Below are 19875 nucleotides of genomic sequence, written 5' to 3' on the forward strand. Positions count from 1 at the left end.
TTAGCAGTAGTCAGAGGCCTACTGACTACCAACTTCTTTGTTCTGACTATCAGATGCACAAAAATGGTAGTCAGGTTGACTACCATGTAAAATGTGATGGCAATTCACATAAATTAAACAAACTTGTCTGTTTTGCAAATACTTGCCACTTGTATAAATAGATGATTGCATGAGTAGTTACATTTCAATCAATTGAAAAGGCTGACCAGTGTTTTCATAACAAGAATTATTTTTACACACACAAAATTGCCCTCAAATAACAAACATGCTTTAATCATGATTTAAACAAATCTTATCTATGTTAACCATAGAAACTTACACAGCAAATGTCAAAACAATTGTACAAGCAATTTTGCACAAAAATAATTTTGTTTTTGATTAAAATAGGAAACAATTTCCAAAAAAATACAAATATGCAAATTTCACTGCAATTTCAACAAATCTCCCCCAGGTCACCCCTCAGAGATGCACATCAAATGTCAAAGCATTCGAACAAGCCGTTTCAGAGAAAACGTTTTTTAGACTAAAAACTGCAAAAATTGCCCTTCAAATAAACATATACAAATTTCATCACCATTTGACAAAACCTAACTAAGGTCCCCCTATTGACCTGCATATCAAATTTCAAAACAATTGGACAAAAGGTTTCAGAGAAGGCGGCAATTATGAAATTGTTGATGGATGACAGACGGACAACCAGCCTATCTGAAAAGCTCTGCATTGCTGACAGCGGAGCTAAAAAGTGGAAGGTATTTCCAGGTTGGACAAGTTTTGCAGAGAAGCAGCTCACAAGCTTTTAACAATGTGGAGCTACTTAGCCACTGATTAAGCCCCTAAGACATATTTTGACCAAATACCAGAAGTGCATGGCCACCGAAGGTTACTTTAGTATTAACAAATAAATGTATTCTTTTCTGATCTGAACAAAGCCATGTATATCCCATACCTTCTCTTGCTAATAATGCAGTTTGTCATTTGACACCTTTCAGGTGTTGACGGAGATCACAGGAAGCTATCCATACTTTCCCAGTGGGCAACCACTGCCTACATGTGTATACATTCAACTCTAAGGGGCTCAACAGGGACAGTCTCCCATCTGCAAAAATTTACCTCACCAAACCCTTAGTGGTTTCTAAATGAACATGTTTACTTACCTATTTGATAGTGCTTAGAATTGAAGACAAATGTCAGCAGATCACCTCACTGGAAATGCAGGTTGTTCACATGGATCTCACTGAAAGAAATGAAAAAAATTCAGGAAACAGCTAATTTCATTAGAATTTTACCTTTACACAATTTTCACACATAAATCTGAATGAAACACTGAATTGAAATTGTTACACAACAAACTCAAAAATAAGAGTATGAAATTAGAGGTTATTCTCTTCTGATCTGAACAAGTCATCAAGAATGCAGGCCACAGCTTATCTTGTTCATTTATATGCATTTTTTCAGTATACCATTTGACACCTTTGAGGTGTTGACAAACATGACAGGAAGGTGCCCACCTGAGATTATACAAGTCAACAGAGAGTCCTGATTGCAAAGATTGAGTAACTTCAACTCAAAGCGGCTCAACAACAGGGACAATCTCCCATCTGCAAAAATTTACCTCACCAAACCCTCAGTGGTTTCTAAATGAACATGTTTACTTACCTATTTGATAGTGCTTAGAATTGAAGACAAATGTCAGCAGATCACCTCACTGGAAATGCTGGTTGTTCACATGGATCTCACTGAAAGAAATGAAAAAAAAAGGAAATCAGGAAACAGCTATTTTCATTAGAATTTTACCTATACACAATGTACACACATAAATATGAATGGAACACTGAATTGAAATTGTTACACAACAAACTCACAAATAAGAGTATGAAATTAGAGATTATTCTCTTCTGATCTGAACAAAGTCATCTAGAATGCAGGCCACAGCCAATCTTGTTCATTTATATGCATTTTTCAATATACCATTTGACACCTTTGAGGTGTTGACAAACATGACAGGAAGGTGCCCACCTGAGATTATACAAGTCAACAGAGAGTCCTGATTGCAAAGATTGAGTAACTTCAACTCAAAGGGGCTCAACAACAGGGACAATCTCCCATCTGCAAAAATTTACCTCACCAAACCCTAACAGTGGTTTCTAAATGAACATGTTTACTTACCTATTTGATAGTGCTTAGGATTGAAGACAAATGTTGGTATAATACCTCACTGGAAATGCTGGTTGTTCACATGGATCTCACTGAAGAAATTAAAAAAAAAGGAAATCAGGAAACAGCTATTTTCATTGTAATTTTATCTATACACAATGTACACATATAAATATCAATGAAACACTGAATTGAAATTGTTACACTACAACCTCACAAATAAATCAATTTTTTGGCTCGTAGTTTCTGTAAAATTCATGCATCATTTCAGTTTAACACAAAATAACTTCAGGCCACACATTACAACAAACAAATCAAACTGCCTTGCGGCTTGCCCTTGGTATGCATTGTCTTTCAGGAACCCTGAAGTATTTGGTGCATGGATGATTTTGCACCGTTCACAAGAACACAGCTACAAAATTTTATTACAATGTACGATGCCATGAGTATTCAGAGGTGGCCACATATAGACTTTAGAGTATGAAATTAGAGATCTTCTTTTCTGATCTGGGCAAAGTCATACAGTAGGCCACAGTTTAACTTGTCCATTGATATGCATAACACCTTTGATGAGTTGACAAACATGACAGGAAGTTGTCCACCTGAGAGTCCTGATTTCAAAGTACTGGGTAACTTCAACTCTAAGGGTCTCAACAGGGCCAGGACAATCTCCCGTGTGCAAAAATTATTTTACCAAACCATAACTGTGGTTTCTAAATGAACATGTATACTTACCTATTTGATAGTGCTTAGAATTGAAGACAAGTCAGCTGATCACCTCACTGGAAATGCTGGTTGATCACATGGATCTCGCTGAAAGAAAAAAAAAACTAAATTATGCAACAACCATTCACATCAGAACTTTATATGTAAGCAACATGCACACAGGAAATGCTTGTTATGAAGTTAAGCCAACATTTATGAATTTTTTAAATGTGAGGTACAGTTCTGTACTGCATTATTGGAATGTTTGCAAAATTTAATTTGAAACGTGACTGGAAATTTCAAATTCTATGACTGGTCTGTCCAGCAGTCACAACATAGAGATGTTTCCTACTGGGCAAATAAACGTTACAGGTTTGCAAACAGTATTACCAGACTCGTGACAATTTGAAAATGCAAACACAATACAACAAAATACAACAATATCACTAAAGCTAATACCTAATAGCGACAACGATTCTCCCTTAAAAAAACTGAATTTGTCTAATTCTCAAACTTTGTTGTACTATGCACGGTTAACCCACCAAAGGCATTCCGTGCTGCTAGTGCTACATGCATGCCCGGTATGCCCATTGCCCGGTCCTGGGTGTACGAAAAGTTAAGTTCGGAGGCGTCGAAGCAAAAGCCGGACTATTGACCACTATTGCCATAGTTGCGAGACTAGGTAAAGATGCCATGCATGAGGTGCTATTCCCTGTCTGTTCGGTGGTCAATGTTCCCTCGAGGTTAGCTCTGCGAGGCAGGGTTGTTCAGTGCCATGCCTCGCCGACCACAACAACACACAGCCCAGCCGCGCAGAGCCAGCTAGACGTCGCAAGGGCGGAACACACACAACGGAAATACATGTACATTTTGGCTACAGCTACGGAAATGTCCGACAAGTGGTAACGATCATAAATTGTTCAGATCGACCGTTCTCAAAACATAAATGAGTATGTTTCTGAACAACCCTTTTCGGTTTTTGGTCTGGTACAACCGGGGTTTGCTACGGCACGAATGTCACCCATTTCTGACCAAAAAAAAAAAACAAGTCACAGAGCAGTCACTCACTTAATGTACACTACAGTACAACTAGACAATAGAGTTCATGAACAGTTAATAGCTTACCTAAATGCATGACGTTTATTAACAAGAGAGAGCCGGTTTGAAAATCGAGTTGTAACAATTTGACTGGCGACGACAAGTGACTTGGCGGGTCCGAGTTTGCAGAGCGAGCGTCGTACGACCGTCATTGGCAGATACCGGAAGTACCCAACCGTTCATCCTCGATCACTGCCAGAAAGACCCACTCATAAAAAGTTACACAAGAGTATGCTGTGGAGGTACTCCAGATTTTATATAATTATGAATTTACTACATAGTTAAATTATTGTATTTGGAACCAAAACAATGAAGATGAGGTCACATTTTCACAATATTTGTAAGTATATACAGAAATAATCTTTGGTACGAGGGTATACCCATAAGTCATTGCGCGATTTTTTCTATAAAAGCAGCGCCGACGATGCGGGAAATACAAATAAGCAGTTCTTCAGACATCGTGTACAACTGTTATCTCCGCAAACAACATGCCGTCACCACAAGTTACCAGCGAGTCGACGTCGTCTTCACCAAGTCATAGCTGCGATCGTATGGAAGACGAACTGATGACGATCAGCAGAAGCGAATTTCAACGACTTTTAAAAAACCAGGAAGAGATGTTGAAGAAGCAACAGGTGCTAGAAGAAAAACTTGCAAACGAAACGAACTCTAGAAGAGTACGGCCATCCGTGAAAGTGAAGGTAGGAATTTACGTGAAAAAGTTTACTTTATAATGTGGGACATTGCTATGGCAACTGGTCATTCTGAGTAACCCCGTTTTTCCTTGTACAAATTAGTGGTCGCCTGTTATTTTTGCTACAGTTGCAGTAGGGTATGCAAGCGGCAGAATAAATCACCGATATCAGTATGTTCCGTACCTTGGAGCATTAATCTCAAACCACCAAACATACCGTGAATAATTAGAGAAGGTAACTGGTTATTTCGGCCTCACAACTTTCGGCCCAAAGTCATTTCGGCACCGCAATCCAAAACGTTTCCGCATCCCTGTTTCGATTTTCAAACTATTTAGTAATTGACTGACCCGTCATAATCGTAAGCGTGACCTTTGCGTTCTGACCAGTACTTTTATGTGCATTTGTGTGACATTTGCCCTGCTGTTTTGGCACTGCTCTTAAACATTTGCCGTGTCGGCGGCTATTGCTATCGATAACTTGTGTCACAGATTTGAATGATATGAAGTTTTTTTCTTACGGTCTCTTACTATGTTCTCACAAAGTGAAGCATGATATACAAGAATTTTATTTGACACTACTTTTTAGTGCTTGGATGTGCAGCATTACGCTCCAGCGCTCCAGCACTAGTTCCCTCAGTCTCAGATATCTCTGAGCAGTGCCGAAACGACTTGGGAGGCCGAAACGTCTTGGGCCGAAACGTCTAGAACCCTTACAGAATTCGACTAATTCCAGACATGACCCTTGACACTTACTGTGCTGGCGAACACATTGCCTGGGAATGTTTATTGTGATGATTATCATGTGTGAAGAATAAACAGCTGATTTAATATTTACATATTTCATCCAATCCTGTTGAGCTCAAATCTGATGTGTTTTTTTTTTGACCCTTGACATTTGTTGCTGGCTAATACATTGTCTTTGAATGTTTACTGTGATGATTAGCATGTGTGAAGAAGTCAATCCTGTTGAACTGAAGTCTCATGTCTGTTGTTTTTTTATTGCAGAAAGCGGTTCACGATGTGTACAATGCTCTTGTTGAAAATGAACAGAAGTGGGACACAAGTAAACCGTAAGTATTTTAATCATGATGTCCCTCATGTGTTTGCCAAACAATTTGCTAACATATGCAAGTATCATTGACTATAAATATAAACTATAGAGATGTAAAGTTGTGAAATGCCACCAAAATGAATGATCTTACCACTAAAGAATGGAATGTAGCTTGATATGTTTTGTTTTAGTACTGTTTGGAAGGGTCTGACTGTTGCCAATTATTTCTTTCAGGTTTGGTCACCCAGTTAATAGAGACGTGAACGAAGAAATAAAGAAAGCCGTTAAAAGTCAACTAAATGATGATGAAGCAGTCATTCAGGGTGAGTTTACTCTTATATTTGCGAGTAGTCAGGCTACATCAATAAAATGGAGAAATACCTTTGTATCATCGCTGTTGTATGTTATGACCATCAATAAATCATCACCTTGTTGGGATCAAGGGTGTTGCAGTTGCTGCATGGATCACACAGCCCGGGATTGAATATGCAATTTCATGGTCTTACAAATACTATGTTCTCACCATATTTATTCATGCCAAAAATGAATGATCTTACCACTAAAGAATGGAATGTAGCTTGATATGTTTTGTTTTAGTACTGTTTGGTAGGGTCTGACTGTTGCCAATTATTTCTTTCAGGTTTGGTCACCCAGTTAATAGAGACGTGAACGAAGAAATAAAGAAAGCCATTAAAAGTCAACTAAATGATGATGAAGCAGTCATTCAGGGTGAGTTTACTCTTATATTTGCGAGTAGTCAGGCTACATCAAATAAAATGGAGAAATACCTTTGTATCATCGCTGTTGTATGTTATGACCATCAATAAACCATCACCTTGTTGGGATCAAGGATGTTGCAGTTGCTGCATGGATCACACAGCCCGGGATTGAATATGCAATTTCATGGTCTTACAAATACTATGTTCTCACCATATTTATTTCATGCAAAAATGAATGATCTTACCACTAAAGAATGGAATGTAGCTTGATATGTTTTGTTTTAGTACTGTTTGGTAGGGTCTGACTGTTGCCAATTATTTCTTTCAGGTTTGGTCACCCAGTTAATAGAGACGTGAACGAAGAAATAAAGAAAGCCATTAAAAGTCAACTAAATGATGATGAAGCAGTCATTCAGGGTGAGTTTACTCTTATATTTGCGAGTAGTCAGGCTACATCAAATAAAATGGAGAAATACCTTTGTATCATCGCTGTTGTATGTTATGACCATCAATAAACCATCACCTTGTTGGGATCAGGATGTTGCAGTTGCTGCATGGATCACATAGCCCGGGATTGAATATGCAATTTCATGGTCTTACAAATACTATGTTCTCACCATATTTATTTCATGCATAATTTTATTGTGCTGCTTTGAAAAGGGTATTCAATATAGATGGGGTCTTCAGTTGACATTATATCACAGTGTCATATTCAAAATGTATGTTTCCCTTGTATTAATCCAGTTGTCTCAACTCTTCTTAGTTGCCATGAGGACATACTTTTTCACGAAAAGAAAAGAAAAGAAGAGAGAGACCTCAGGCAAGGCTGCCACATTTAGAGTCAAACAAGCCAGAAGGCAAAGAAAGCAGCAGGTAATGAGACAATTTATTTTTCTTATTGGCATTAGTAACATGGATTCAAAGTACAAAGGCTAACAATTTGAAATCTCTGTCAATGATGAGAATTCCAAAGTGGTAATGTACTTAGGTAGACATTTTATTGTTTGTGCGCATTTTAGTTATCTTGTATCCGAAGCCAGTCTTGCTTTTGGAATGATATATAAAGTTTTACTGCCATACATTATTGTGTTGTCTACGTAGGGAATTCAAGCTGTCTGTACAGAATAATAATAATAGTTTCAAGTTGTACCTTCAACCTCATTACTCAAGTTTCATGCTGGTTTGTGATCATCAGATGAATAAACAACTAATCAGGAATAGTGATTTATATATATATATTTTTTTTTCTTCCAGAAATTAATAAGGCGACGTGAGGTTCTCAAAAAGTGCTCATCAATAGAGGAAGAAAAGAAAGAAAAGCTCAAAGTGGTTATGAGTACTCTCTATATGTCAAGCGAGGACACTGACTCATTTGCTGAGTTTTCTTCTTCAGATGATGACCTGGCTGTCTCCAGGAAAGCCAAGCCATTGAGAAGGAGGCAACTGCTGTGGCGATCAAAATTTGTCAACGAAGCCTTCACACTGCTTGACAAGCGTCACGAAAGAAGATTAACTAAAATGGGGGGTGGGTTCATTCACGATAGGAGGGATGGGACAGCTTCAAGCAGGCCGGTGCCTGATGGTGCACCTGCTTGGGCAGTGAAAGAGTCGTATGTTGGCTAATTTTGATCACCACTGCAGGCCCCTTCTTGGTGTTGCTGTTTCGCTTTATTCGTGTTTATTTATTTATTGCCTAACCTTTTTTACTGAGCATTTTTTAATGCCATAATTTATTTGTCAAACGATTTCTGTAATAAGATTGCCAATGATTTTTCTTTGAATTAAATTTTTTACATTGATTTAATTTCCTTTTGCCTGGTAGTGAGTATGTCTGATGGATGGGAGTTACCACGTGCAGTGCTGGCTGATGGGTGACTTTTAGAGTTAACAACTTTTCCCCTAAATTTCCAAGGATGGCTCCTAACATTTCCATTGGCCAATGCAGAGGTTGAAAGTAGCTGCTATTGGGATGATGATATATATTGTGACAAGTTTGGCATTTATCTGAGGTATCAGCTGACCACCAGAAGCTGCTAATGGAATGCTGACAAATGTCTTAATTTTGACAACATTTGTCTAGGCTAAAATACAGAGAATTAATGACCATCTTTGCCCAAATTAAACCCCCCTGATGTAGAACACTGAAAGTAGCTGCTTTCTATATGCTGACAAATGCCTTAATTTTGACAACATTTATCTAGGCTAAAATACAGAGAATAAATGACTACCTTTGCCCAAATTAAACCCCCTGATGTAGAACACTGAAAGTAGCTGCTTTCTATATGCTGACAAATGTTTTAATTTTGACAACATTTATCTAGGCTAAAACATGACAAATAAATGACCACATTTGTCCATACTTGTTCGCTCTGTGTATAAAGTTACAAGTACTACTTTTACAGGGTTGGATTATGCCATGAATATGCTAGGTATAGGACTTCCTCTATCCAACATTTTATGCCTATATAAATCTCATACCATAAGTTCCTTTGTGGAGTAGTATAAGTACTTAAAGATAGGACAATTTGCCTGTATGTGAAAGCTGAAAGAAAGTAAGACACATATTCACATATTTCTTACCTTTTCAATAATAAGCAAAAGTGGTACTTATATCTCCTGCACGTAGGTAGTCAAAGATGTGAAAAAGGTACTAATGTGAACAGAGAAGCAGGAAGTATTATGTGTTCAAAGATGCTACTTTGACATATTTTGCCTGGTACTTTGCCTACCCTGTTAAATGTGCTTTTTGGTACAGTGCACTATCAATGATTAGTAATAGTGCCATTTGATGTTTATATTCTGCTCCCCACAGAATCCTTAAAAAGTACTGTGCATTGTTTGAAAACATGTCCGTCACACGTGTAATCACTATTGTTACTGTTGATAAATGAAATCTGTCCAGTTATACATTAGTATACTGAAATAATCTGCTTGCTCTAATGAAATATTTCGTCTACAAAAAAAACCCTATCATCTGTGCTCTCGCTGTCGCTCATAATGTTCATAAATTGAGAACAAATATAAAAATTTACGGGAAAAAGTAAATGCATGATTGGCCATTTACAATTTTGTTATTTTTGTAGCCTGATTTATTGTTAAGTTTATGAATTCTCAGGAAATATTCTGTCATATCTTGTCTTTCAAAAACTACTCTGCCCCTATCATCAGCCTTTGATCGACACACATGGTGATAGCACAGCCCCTCTACTGTGGTGATAGCGAGCTTTGGAATTTGACTTTGCCTGCATGAGCAGTGAAGTCATGCCAAGTGAATAATTATCAAATTTCAAAGCAATCGGATTTACGGTTTCAGAGGAGAAGGCAATTGTTGACGGACGACAGATGGACAGATGACAACTGAGAAAGTAGCCTGTTTGATAAGCATTGAATTCAGGCAGCAGAGCAAAAAAATAAGAGAAATTGCTAAAAACACAGATAAATAAATATCACCACAATTTTAATAAATCTGACAGAGGTCAACCCAAGGATCGTGAATATAAATTTTCAAAACAAAATGATTTTTTGACCAAAAACGCTAAAAATTGCCCCCAAGTTACAACCATAGAAAAATTAACCACAATTCTTGGCTTGGCTGTCTGACTGAATTCAATGTTGCCAATGCATTTTATAACAACACAGAAATACAAATGATTTAGCAACAGTAGCCCTGCGTACAGGTCTGTGTGTTCTCGGCGTTATACGGCTTCCACCACAGCCTTGTAATGTTCTATGGAGATAACTGGGGCTGATCCGGACGCAACGAAAACACGGTCTTTTTTGCGGAAATTCTGCTCTATCAGGGCAAACTCCTTTCAATGCCTACCTTTACCTCCTAACCGACCCAAGAAAAGATGCGATGAACTTCTCCTAACGTCCAAAGCACTTCGTTTTCTGAAACATAACGTACTCGACAGGTTGTTTACTACTTTGCCCATGGAGGTCGCCATTGTCTTGTCTAATCGAAGATTCCCCCTGTCAGTAGAGGCACCTCTAGCTGAGTTTCAAAACAGAACATACGTCACCATGCTAAAAAAAAGCAAATTAAACAATACAAACATTTACACACAACAAAAAGTTTAAAAAGCTGGCATGCAGCAAAAAAAATCACAGTCCGCCAGTCTTCACATGGGTTTGGTCGCCACATTAAGGTGTTCGTTGATAAGTAGTAATCTTCTATGGTGCAGGCTTTATAATAAAAGACGGGACTGCTGCTCAAAGGCTGGAACACAGTCAATATGGCCGCCTTTATGACTTAAATAACAGGCTGGATTAATAAGCAACTCAGATAGCCTTTCTTTAGAGTGCCTGGCCGAAGCAAGTATTGTATTACAGTTGAAACAAATAGAATTCTGTAGTTGTATGAGATATCTTCTGCGCATATCATCAAGTGCCGGACACGTAGCTACGAAGTGACATCTATCTTCATTTTGAATCTCGCTGCAAGAACACAGTTATCTCCATAGACCGTTGCAGGGCTGTGGCTGTGGCCGTATAACGCCAGGAACACACAAACCTGTCCGCAGGGCTAAAGCTACACTTACTCTGAGTAATGTAGATGGCATCAAGGGTGGTTTTGTCATCATTCTGCTGCCATTACATGGCAACATTTGAATTCGTGTCAACCACTGGTGGTACAAACTCATGCAGTGACGCCGTCTCGAGAGTCAAATCGCCATTGAATCGCCAGTCTTCCAGGACATGCAGAGGAATCCGCTACAATGGTATTTTACAGACTCAACTCATTTTCTGACGTCTGATCGTTCTCACAACACACCAAAGTCATGATTTCTTGTGTAAAAATGACAGCGATTACACAGCAACGGAGCTGACACCGGCAGCTGCAAGTTGTCGACGTGGCAGCCTTGAAAAGTTCAAATTGACTGTTGATGTCAAATTGACGTTCAAACTGATCAAGCCTCGTTCTGGTTCATAACGGAAGTCAAGCGTCGACCCCCGTTTTACTTGCGATCAGAAGATTCGATTCGCTGGGATTTTTTGGCAACTAATTGAAATGTCTGTGCACACAATTTATACGACAATTACGGTTACGATTCTTTGTTTAGAACAAAAACAAGCGTATTTAAGGTGTTTCATTTAATGACCTCTGACATCAAATGACTTACCTTTGACACGGAGTCAGCTGTGTATGTGACCCTTTATAGACTCATTCAGTCGCGCAGAGCTGTACTATGAGCATAGAGTAAGTACAAATCTAATGTATTTCGTGCGCCCATCCTTTAAATGTTTCGTGAAAGTTACTCAAGATGCTTTTAAAGACTACTAGAAACTAATTCTTCGTTAAGGGAATATAATTTAAGCAAACTTAAGTTTTGCAGCGAGGCATTCTTGTAAACCGGAAGTAAGCCCCATTTTCTACCTCCATGCTATAATGTAGAGTGACCGTGGCTCTATCGACGACTGAATATCACTACTGAAACTCAATTTGTTTGTGTCGTAGGGCTGACAATTAACCACATGGTATTTTCGACTCTGACAGTAACTGCTTTCAAGTCACTCGATGTTGAAAACAAAAACCAAATCTACATGAAGATCTTATTGGTCCAGTGCTCGTGAATAATATGTGTCGTAAATTTAAACAATAAATGTTTACAAACAAAGATGACATTTTTTGTTACCACTCAAAATTATCAATGTTATGTGATTTAATTTGGTCAAACTTTGGTCAAACTATTGTTTTAGCCAAAACTACTTTCCTTATAGCTTTGATATTTGGTATGCGGGTTAATGGGGATAATAAAATGTGATGAGTCTTTCAAACGATGACGAAATCTACAATTTTGTAATTTGGGGAATTTTTTACAATTTTTTCGTCGAAAAAGGGTTTCTCAAAAATTACGAGTCTGATAGCTATGATATTTGGTATGCAGGTTTCTACAGATATGATATGTGCTTTATTTTATAAAACTGCCCTTCAGAAAAAAAAAATAAGTCAGCAATATGCATATATTAAACATATTTATCTCATGTAAACAGTGCATGACCTGAAATCCGCTCTCAGACTTACCCGTTTCAAACATGAATGCAAAAAAAATAACATGTATGGTATGTGTATACACAGCACCATCAGAAGTGTCCCTGGGCTTAAACACTTCAGTAGCTATTTGTAAACACCTTCTAGGCATATTGATTTCCAACTATCATGAACTGTTTATGAATCTGGCATGCTAGAAGCTAGTTTTCACTTTGTCATTTCAGTAAGGGTTTTGGCCGCTGCCTGACCATCGTTCAATCATAACATACGAAATACAAATTGGAATGTGTCGGCCGGTGTCTTCTAAATAACTGCCTCAGTATCTGCATACACAATGTAGGGACAGGGCACCTTCTTCTTAAGTCCTTCAAATTGACACACTTCCTTAGGAAAATTGGCTGAGCCGTGTCTGTTCCACAGTATACCTGATGTATTTCTAATTCTACTGTTGACTTATAACCCCACTTACAAACCATACAAATACACTTCCGTCTGTGCACATTCTTACGATTATTTTGAGAATTAAGAAGGCAATTTAATTTAGTAATTGGTACATAGTGACCCCTTCGGAACGCATCTTCGCCGACTATCAGTAAGATATTTGATATTTGATCCCTAACGGAACGAGCTCCGCCTTCCGTTCTGATACAGTCACTATATAACACAGCCAGGCGGATCGGGATCATTCTCGTAGATCTAAAATACTTGGAGTTTGATGCCTGGATTTTGCTGCTCGAAGCGCTTTGAATATAGCCTCATCGGCGGGCGTAGGAAATGGTATTCCATCAAAACAGTAATCGGCCATAAATTTGTCATACGTCTTCCAGTTTTTTCTAGTCTGGCCACATTTCTTTTTGCGAAACGTGATGTCACCTAACTTTAAACTTGAAACGACGGCATACTGAAAACAATTCTCGTTGCCAGAAGGTAGACTAAGATCGCTCACACAATGCTTATTTTTTAACCATTGGGGAAGTTTAATCGGGCTGGTGTGGCCGGCCCGAGTAAAACTTCTACTAGAATTACTTACTTCTACTAGAATTACTTCAAAATTAAGTATCTCCTTGAGAACGAGACCAGAACCCTCAACATTGCTAATTGTTTCAAGCATATGGTCGTAGCGATCTATTAATTGTTGTTTCACATCCGATTCCGATCCTCTTACATCTTTTGTGTATGTATCTTTTAATTTAACATACAATGTACGAATTTGTGTATTACCGTTTTTCGGATCCAATAACTTGACTTCCATATCTGTATAAACAGAGTACATCTTTCTTTCTTGGTCATACCTTTGATATCAATCGTTTGGATATCCTCGACTCACTTGACTTAAGGAAATTCTAATCGTACAACTGCTTGTCGAATGCTTTGTAAGGGGTAGGAAACATCAATATTCTCATCCATAATAATCTTTATAATATATACTATCCTAAAAATTTTTTAAAAGAAAATATTCTATGATAGGTCATCAAAGTCCACTATAATATTTTTTGCAGCATTTATTTGTTTATATATCTCACCTAATCTTTCTAAGTCGACTAGTTCTTCTGCATCTTGATTTTCTGGTTTATAAGGCGTGACACAAAATAACCTCTCTATAGTGAAAGAAAGGGTACGCTTATTTAAGTGCGGTTTAAATGCTAAGAATTCTATCTTACTACCTTTTTGGATATTACGAGGTACAATAGCAGGATTTTCTCTGGCTGGCAATGGGCTCACTGCTTTAAAACCACAGTCGATTTCTTGAACTATATCAATACATGTAGCGAAATCGTGAATTCCTCTTTTAAACCGAAATTTAAAATACTTTGTCTGTTTGTCGCTCCCTCGCTTCTGATACACTTTAGATGGATTGTAAAATAATACCTGCGGATTCCCTTTGGTTCCGATAGGATTCTTGGAGTGCGCGGCCAGGCTTGCTGCATAGCTTTTAGCAGTGCTTGCATCGAAACTTTCACCTAAGGTACGGAATACTGTTAAATCTGTAAACTTTTGAAGACTCGGTAGCCAACGGACACACATTTCATCGCATGTAGCAGGATCTTTTGAACCATATTTAGGCCCGATGGGGAAAACCACTTCTAGCTCACTGTCTACATATATAATAGGATCTACGTATTCACCAAATATGAGTTTGCCGTCACTGATTTGGACGTTTTCTCCACTTTCAAGTATTTTTATTGCATTTGAAATAGAAAGGATTGCCATTGTCTTATCGTTATATCTTTACGAAAATAATTTAATTTTTTTTTCTATGATATAGATAACAAAATGTCATTCATATTCATAAATGGACCAACTGGAAGTGGGAAGAGTTACGATGCAGTAAATTTGGCGGCGACTCACGTACCGGAATTGGACACTAGTTTTTCTAGCAACATTGCCGACTTTTATAATGGAAAAGTTTCGATTGCTGATTTTCAGAACCAGTTTATAGAACATACTCTTAGTTTAAAATGTCGGTCTGGTACAGACCCTTCGGAACGCGCCGCTGGGAAAGCCATTTACATTATTTGTGACTAAAGTATAATTCAACATCTAACTTTTTATAGAATCCGGGGCGTTTCGTCGGAATAAAAAAGATTGTTTCTAGAGCATTTGACCATTTACATAGTTTCCTTATCATATTCAAAGATATGAACTTTGATTATTGCAGGTGGTATATTCTGACTCGAGCCAGACAATATGAAATAGCCGCCTTAAAAGAACTAGAAGAGATTCACGATGAGTTCAAACAGACTTTCTTAGAAATTTGCAACGACTACAGACTTCCATGTTTGATAATTAGTCAACCTCTTATGCCTGAAGTTCTCAAGAATATACTTAATCCAACAATTGATACAGAGACAGTCGGGCCAGTAGATTTTCCACGAGCTTTTGACTTTGAATTGCATGGGCGGCCCTTCGGCACACGATAGCGGCAGCCAGGGATTTTTAATAGACGGTTTTTCCGAAGACGAACTTGAAAAAGCTTATTATCCACCTAATCAAGAACAACTAGAACAACCTCGAGTCTCACTCAAGAACCTACACAAACTTCATAATGCTTTCGAAACAGTGTGTGCTTATAATGCGCCGTTTGACTTACAGGCACTTGATATGATGAAGGCCTACGGTTACCGTTCCGAAAGGGTACAAGACTTTAAAGTTACTTGTCTATGGCTCATGTCAGTTGTGTACATTATACTTCAACCAGAACTTATAGATAAAGCTGAACAAGGAGGACTTGAAAGAACAGCTCGTGGCAATATGAGAAGTCGCTTTGAAGATCTTGCAAACTTAATATGTGAAGGATCCGGGGTACCACCTCATCCACATACAGCCAAAAAGATGCAATAAGTGAACATTACTTACGTCAATACATGATAAAATACTTGGCCAGGTGGTTGGAAGAATGGTGGTAAACTGACACTTTCGGCTTTCAAGAAATTAAGACTTCTTCCATGGTACTTATTGAATAACTTTCGTAATTACTTACGTTAGTACTTACGTTAGTACTTGACAAGTACCAGCACAGGAACTATAGAGAGTACTTACGAAGCTCTTATAATATTTTCCTCTGGCTCCCTACTATTGAAACTTTCTGGATAACCGCGCCATTTTATCAGATAATATTTCTTTCCTCTAAATTTTTTTCGTCTTCAAATTCGTTCTACTCTGTACAGCTCGTCAGCACCAGCAGCGCTCTGAAGTTCATCGGCATAGAAAGTGCCGAGTATTTCCTCTCCACTGAGATCTTTTATTTTGTAAACGGGCGGCGTTCCCAGTCCAGCTGCATACACCACTTTTGAAACTATGAAAATCTCCTCTGTCCAATTTGGTAAATATCCTTTCCTGAAAGTGGTCTTGTATTTTGTAATTCGGACCTGTTCTCCTGGCTTGATTCAGGGTTAGCTCCCATGGCTGCCAACTCAGGGTAAAGTGTATAAAATGCCTGCCAATCGTTATCCTTGTTACGTCGACAGGTTTCATTTTAATACTTCCGTGTACGGTGTTATTGTAATTCTCGAGAAGTTGTGGTAGAATGGGGAGCCATTCACGTGTCTGTCTGTATGTAAAGTATTTCCACTTCATCATCTTTTAATGTAAGATTAAAACGTTCAACGACGCTAGCTTTTTGTCACTGTAGGTGTGAAACCAGTGAATGCCTGACTCCTTCAACCATTTCTGCACTTTTTCGATTAGTAATTAGTAATTTCCCGCCCCTCATCTGTCTGAAGTTTGTCGGGTTGCCTCCCAGATTTCTTAATTATGTCTTGTAGTGCCTTAAGAGTATCATCTGCCGTTTTTGACTGTATCGGCCTGGCCCATGCATATTTACTGAGCACATCGATTACTGTTAGCATGTATCGAATGTTTTTATTCTCTTTTGCGAATGGTGAAGGGAATTCCACGAGATCTGCCTGCCAAAACTCGTCTATCGATGTTACGAAAACGCGCCTCCCACCCGAACCACGAGTACGAGGTACCGGTTTATGTAGATTATAAGTTAGCTGAGTTTTTAACCAGTCCTGTACCTCTTTCTTAGTAACTTTTAGTCTGCTGGCGCGTGCTGCCTCATATAATTTTTGTACACCTCCAAAACCAGTTTTCGGGTTGTAATATAATTCTCTAAGAGTACCTTCGGGCGAAGCCATGATTAGCTATATTATACGAAAAATTGTATGTCGTACGGATGCCGTAAATGAAATACTAGTTTACTGAATGGCGTATTTTTCAATTGTCTGATTAGGTCCACGGCTTCCCGTTCTGACACCTCCATTCCATATTCTTTTATAATAGTCTTGTTGTCTGTCTTGCTGGGTGTGTAAAATAGAACTAACATCTGTATGTTTTCCCTAAATGGTTTACTAATACTAGTATATTGTTGAGTCAGAACCCTGACAGATAATCCGTCATGTCTTGCGCTGAAACCAAGTTTGACTAAAACGTCACTGCGCTTCTTCATATCTTTGGACGATGCGCAGTCGTCGAGGATTATTAAAGTGTTCGTGCCGGCCCATTCCTTATGTACGAAGGCTAGTGTATCATCCACAGCATCGAGTCCGACCGGAAATATAAACACATTATCATCGGCGAAAATGAATCTTTTATTATACGTTTTATTGTTCATGAATGTCGGACAAATGAAAACTATATATTCAAATTTTCTTAGGTACGGACCGGTGAGGAGATCCATCACATATTCTGTTTTGCCAGAATTTGTCGGCCCAGTTACAATCATGTTGAATGGCACGGTTGCATACATCGGATCTATATACTGTACATAAATGTAATGAATATGGCTAAAGATAACAAACCAATTTTGCCGTATTCGTGAATAGGATCCGCGCCAGCGACTGTATTTGCTGCCTTCTGTTCCCGTTCCAAAGGCGATAAGGGAATCTGACTTGTGTCATTGTGAGGTGGCTTACGAGTTAGCTCGTCCTGCCACTTCACGGCATCCTCTTCCCCATCCATCTCATGTTTATCACTTTCTCGAATTTCCATGTCTATATCACCATTCACCCCGAAGACCATCGATTCTGTTGCGTATTGCAATTCATTATTATAACCTGCAATCGTCGGGCCTAAAAGAATGACCATTTTAGATGGCAAGAGAAGTAAATTGGGCAAAACGGCCATATCAAGTTTGACACCAGTATTCATTATTGTGTCTTGATATCGCCTAGTTTTCACTTTGTCATTTCAGTAAGGGTTTTGGCCGGCTGCCTGACCATCGTTCATCAAAACATACAAAATACAAATTGGAATGTGTCGGCCGGTGTCCTTCTAAATAACTGCCTCAGTATCTGCATACACAATGTAGGGACAGGGCACCTTCTTCTTAAGTCCTTCAAATTGACACACTTCCTTAGGAAAACTGGCTGAGCCGTGTCTGTTCCACAGTATACCTGATGTATTTCTAATTCTACTGTTGACTTATAACCCCGCTTACAAACCATACAAATACACTTCCGTCTGTGCACATTCTTACGATTATTTTGAGAATTAAGAAGGCAATTTAATTTAGTAATTGGTACATAGTGACCCCTTCGGAACGCATCTTTGTTGATTATCAGTAAGATATTTGCTATTTGATCCCTATTGGAATGAGCTCTGCCTTCCGTTCTGATACAGCCACTATATAACACAGCCAGGCGGATCGGGATCATTCTCGTAGATCTAAAATACTTGGAGTTTGATGCCTGGATTTTGCTGCTCGAAGCGCTTTGAATACAGCGTCATCGGCGGGCGTAGGAAATGGTATTCCATCAAAACGGTAGTCAGCCATAAATTTGTCATACGTCTTCCTGTTTTTTCTAGTCTGGCCACATTTCTTTTTGCGAAACATGATGTCACCTAACTTTAAACTTGAAATGACGGCATACTGAAAACAATTCTCGCTGCCAGAAGGTAGAATGAGATCGCTCACACAATGCTTATTTTTTAACCATTGGGGAAGTTTAATCGGGCTGGTGTGGCCGGCCCCGAGTAAAACTTCTACTAGAATTACTTACTTCTACTAGAATTACTTCAAAATTAAGTATAAATTCTAATCGTACAACTTCCTTGTCGAATGCTTTTTGTAAGGGTGGGAAACATGATATTCTCATCCATATAATAATCTTTATAATATATACTATCCTAAAAATTTTTTAAAAAAAAAATATTCTATGATAGGTCATCAAAGTCCACTATAATATTTTTTGCAGCATTTAATTGTTTGTATATCTCACCTAATCTTTCTAAGTCGACTAGTTCTTCTGCATCTTGATTTTCTGGTTTATAAGACGTGACACAAAATAACCTCTCTATAGTGAAAGAAAGGGTACGCTTATGTAAGCGCGGTTTTAATGCTAAGAATTATATCTTACTACCTTTTTGGATATTACGAGGTACAATAGCAGGATTTTCTCTGGCTGGCAATGGGCTCACTGCTTTAAAACCACAGTCGATTTCTTGAACTATATCAATACATGTAGCGAAATCGGGAATTCCTCTTTAAAACCGAAATTTAAAATACTTGTCTGTCTGTCGCTCCCTCGCTTCTGATACACTTTAGATGGATGGTAAAATAATACCTGCGGATTCCCTTCGGTTCCTATAGGATTTTTGGAGTGACGGCCAGACTTGCAGCATAGCTTTTAGCAGTGCTTGCATCGAAACTTTCACCTAAGGTACGGAATACTATTAAATCAGTAAACTTTTGAAGACTCGGTAGCCAACGGACACACATTTCATCGCATGTAGCAGGATCTTTTGAACCATATTTAGGTCCGATGGGGAAAACCACTTCTAGCTCACTGTCTACATATATAATAGGATCTACATATTCACCAAATATGAGTTTGCCGTCACTGATTTGGGTTTCTCCACTTTCAAGTATTTTTATTGCATCTGAAATAGAAAGGATTGCCATTGTCTTATCGTAATATATCTTTACGAAAAATAATTTAAAATATTTTTTCTATGATAT

At 38.3% G+C, this 19875-nt stretch overlaps 1 protein-coding gene and 1 long non-coding RNA gene across 2 annotated transcripts; one reads left to right on the forward strand and one right to left on the reverse strand.

The window, feature by feature from the left end:
• Nucleotides 1-556: 556 nt before the first annotated feature.
• Nucleotides 557-4145, reverse strand: LOC139126349 (uncharacterized). Its single transcript, XR_011550543.1, has 5 exons — nucleotides 3985-4145; nucleotides 2890-2967; nucleotides 2167-2246; nucleotides 1657-1736; nucleotides 557-1234 (listed from the first exon to the last, which is right to left on the reverse strand). It is a non-coding gene; the product is annotated as an uncharacterized lncRNA (long non-coding RNA).
• A 300-nt stretch (nucleotides 4146-4445) lies between these two features.
• Nucleotides 4446-8225, forward strand: LOC139126227 (uncharacterized). The gene is made up of 5 exons (XM_070692274.1): nucleotides 4446-4658; nucleotides 5657-5721; nucleotides 5937-6025; nucleotides 7185-7294; nucleotides 7676-8225. Exons 1-5 carry the CDS (start codon nucleotides 4446-4448, stop codon nucleotides 8042-8044), a joined length of 846 nt encoding a protein of 281 aa, XP_070548375.1. The 3' UTR covers nucleotides 8045-8225.
• Nucleotides 8226-19875: the final 11650 nt, after the last annotated feature.

This window comes from Ptychodera flava (assembly GCF_041260155.1).
Source record: "Ptychodera flava strain L36383 chromosome 3 unlocalized genomic scaffold, AS_Pfla_20210202 Scaffold_27__1_contigs__length_13241970_pilon, whole genome shotgun sequence".
Taxonomy (NCBI): Eukaryota; Metazoa; Hemichordata; class Enteropneusta; family Ptychoderidae; genus Ptychodera; species Ptychodera flava.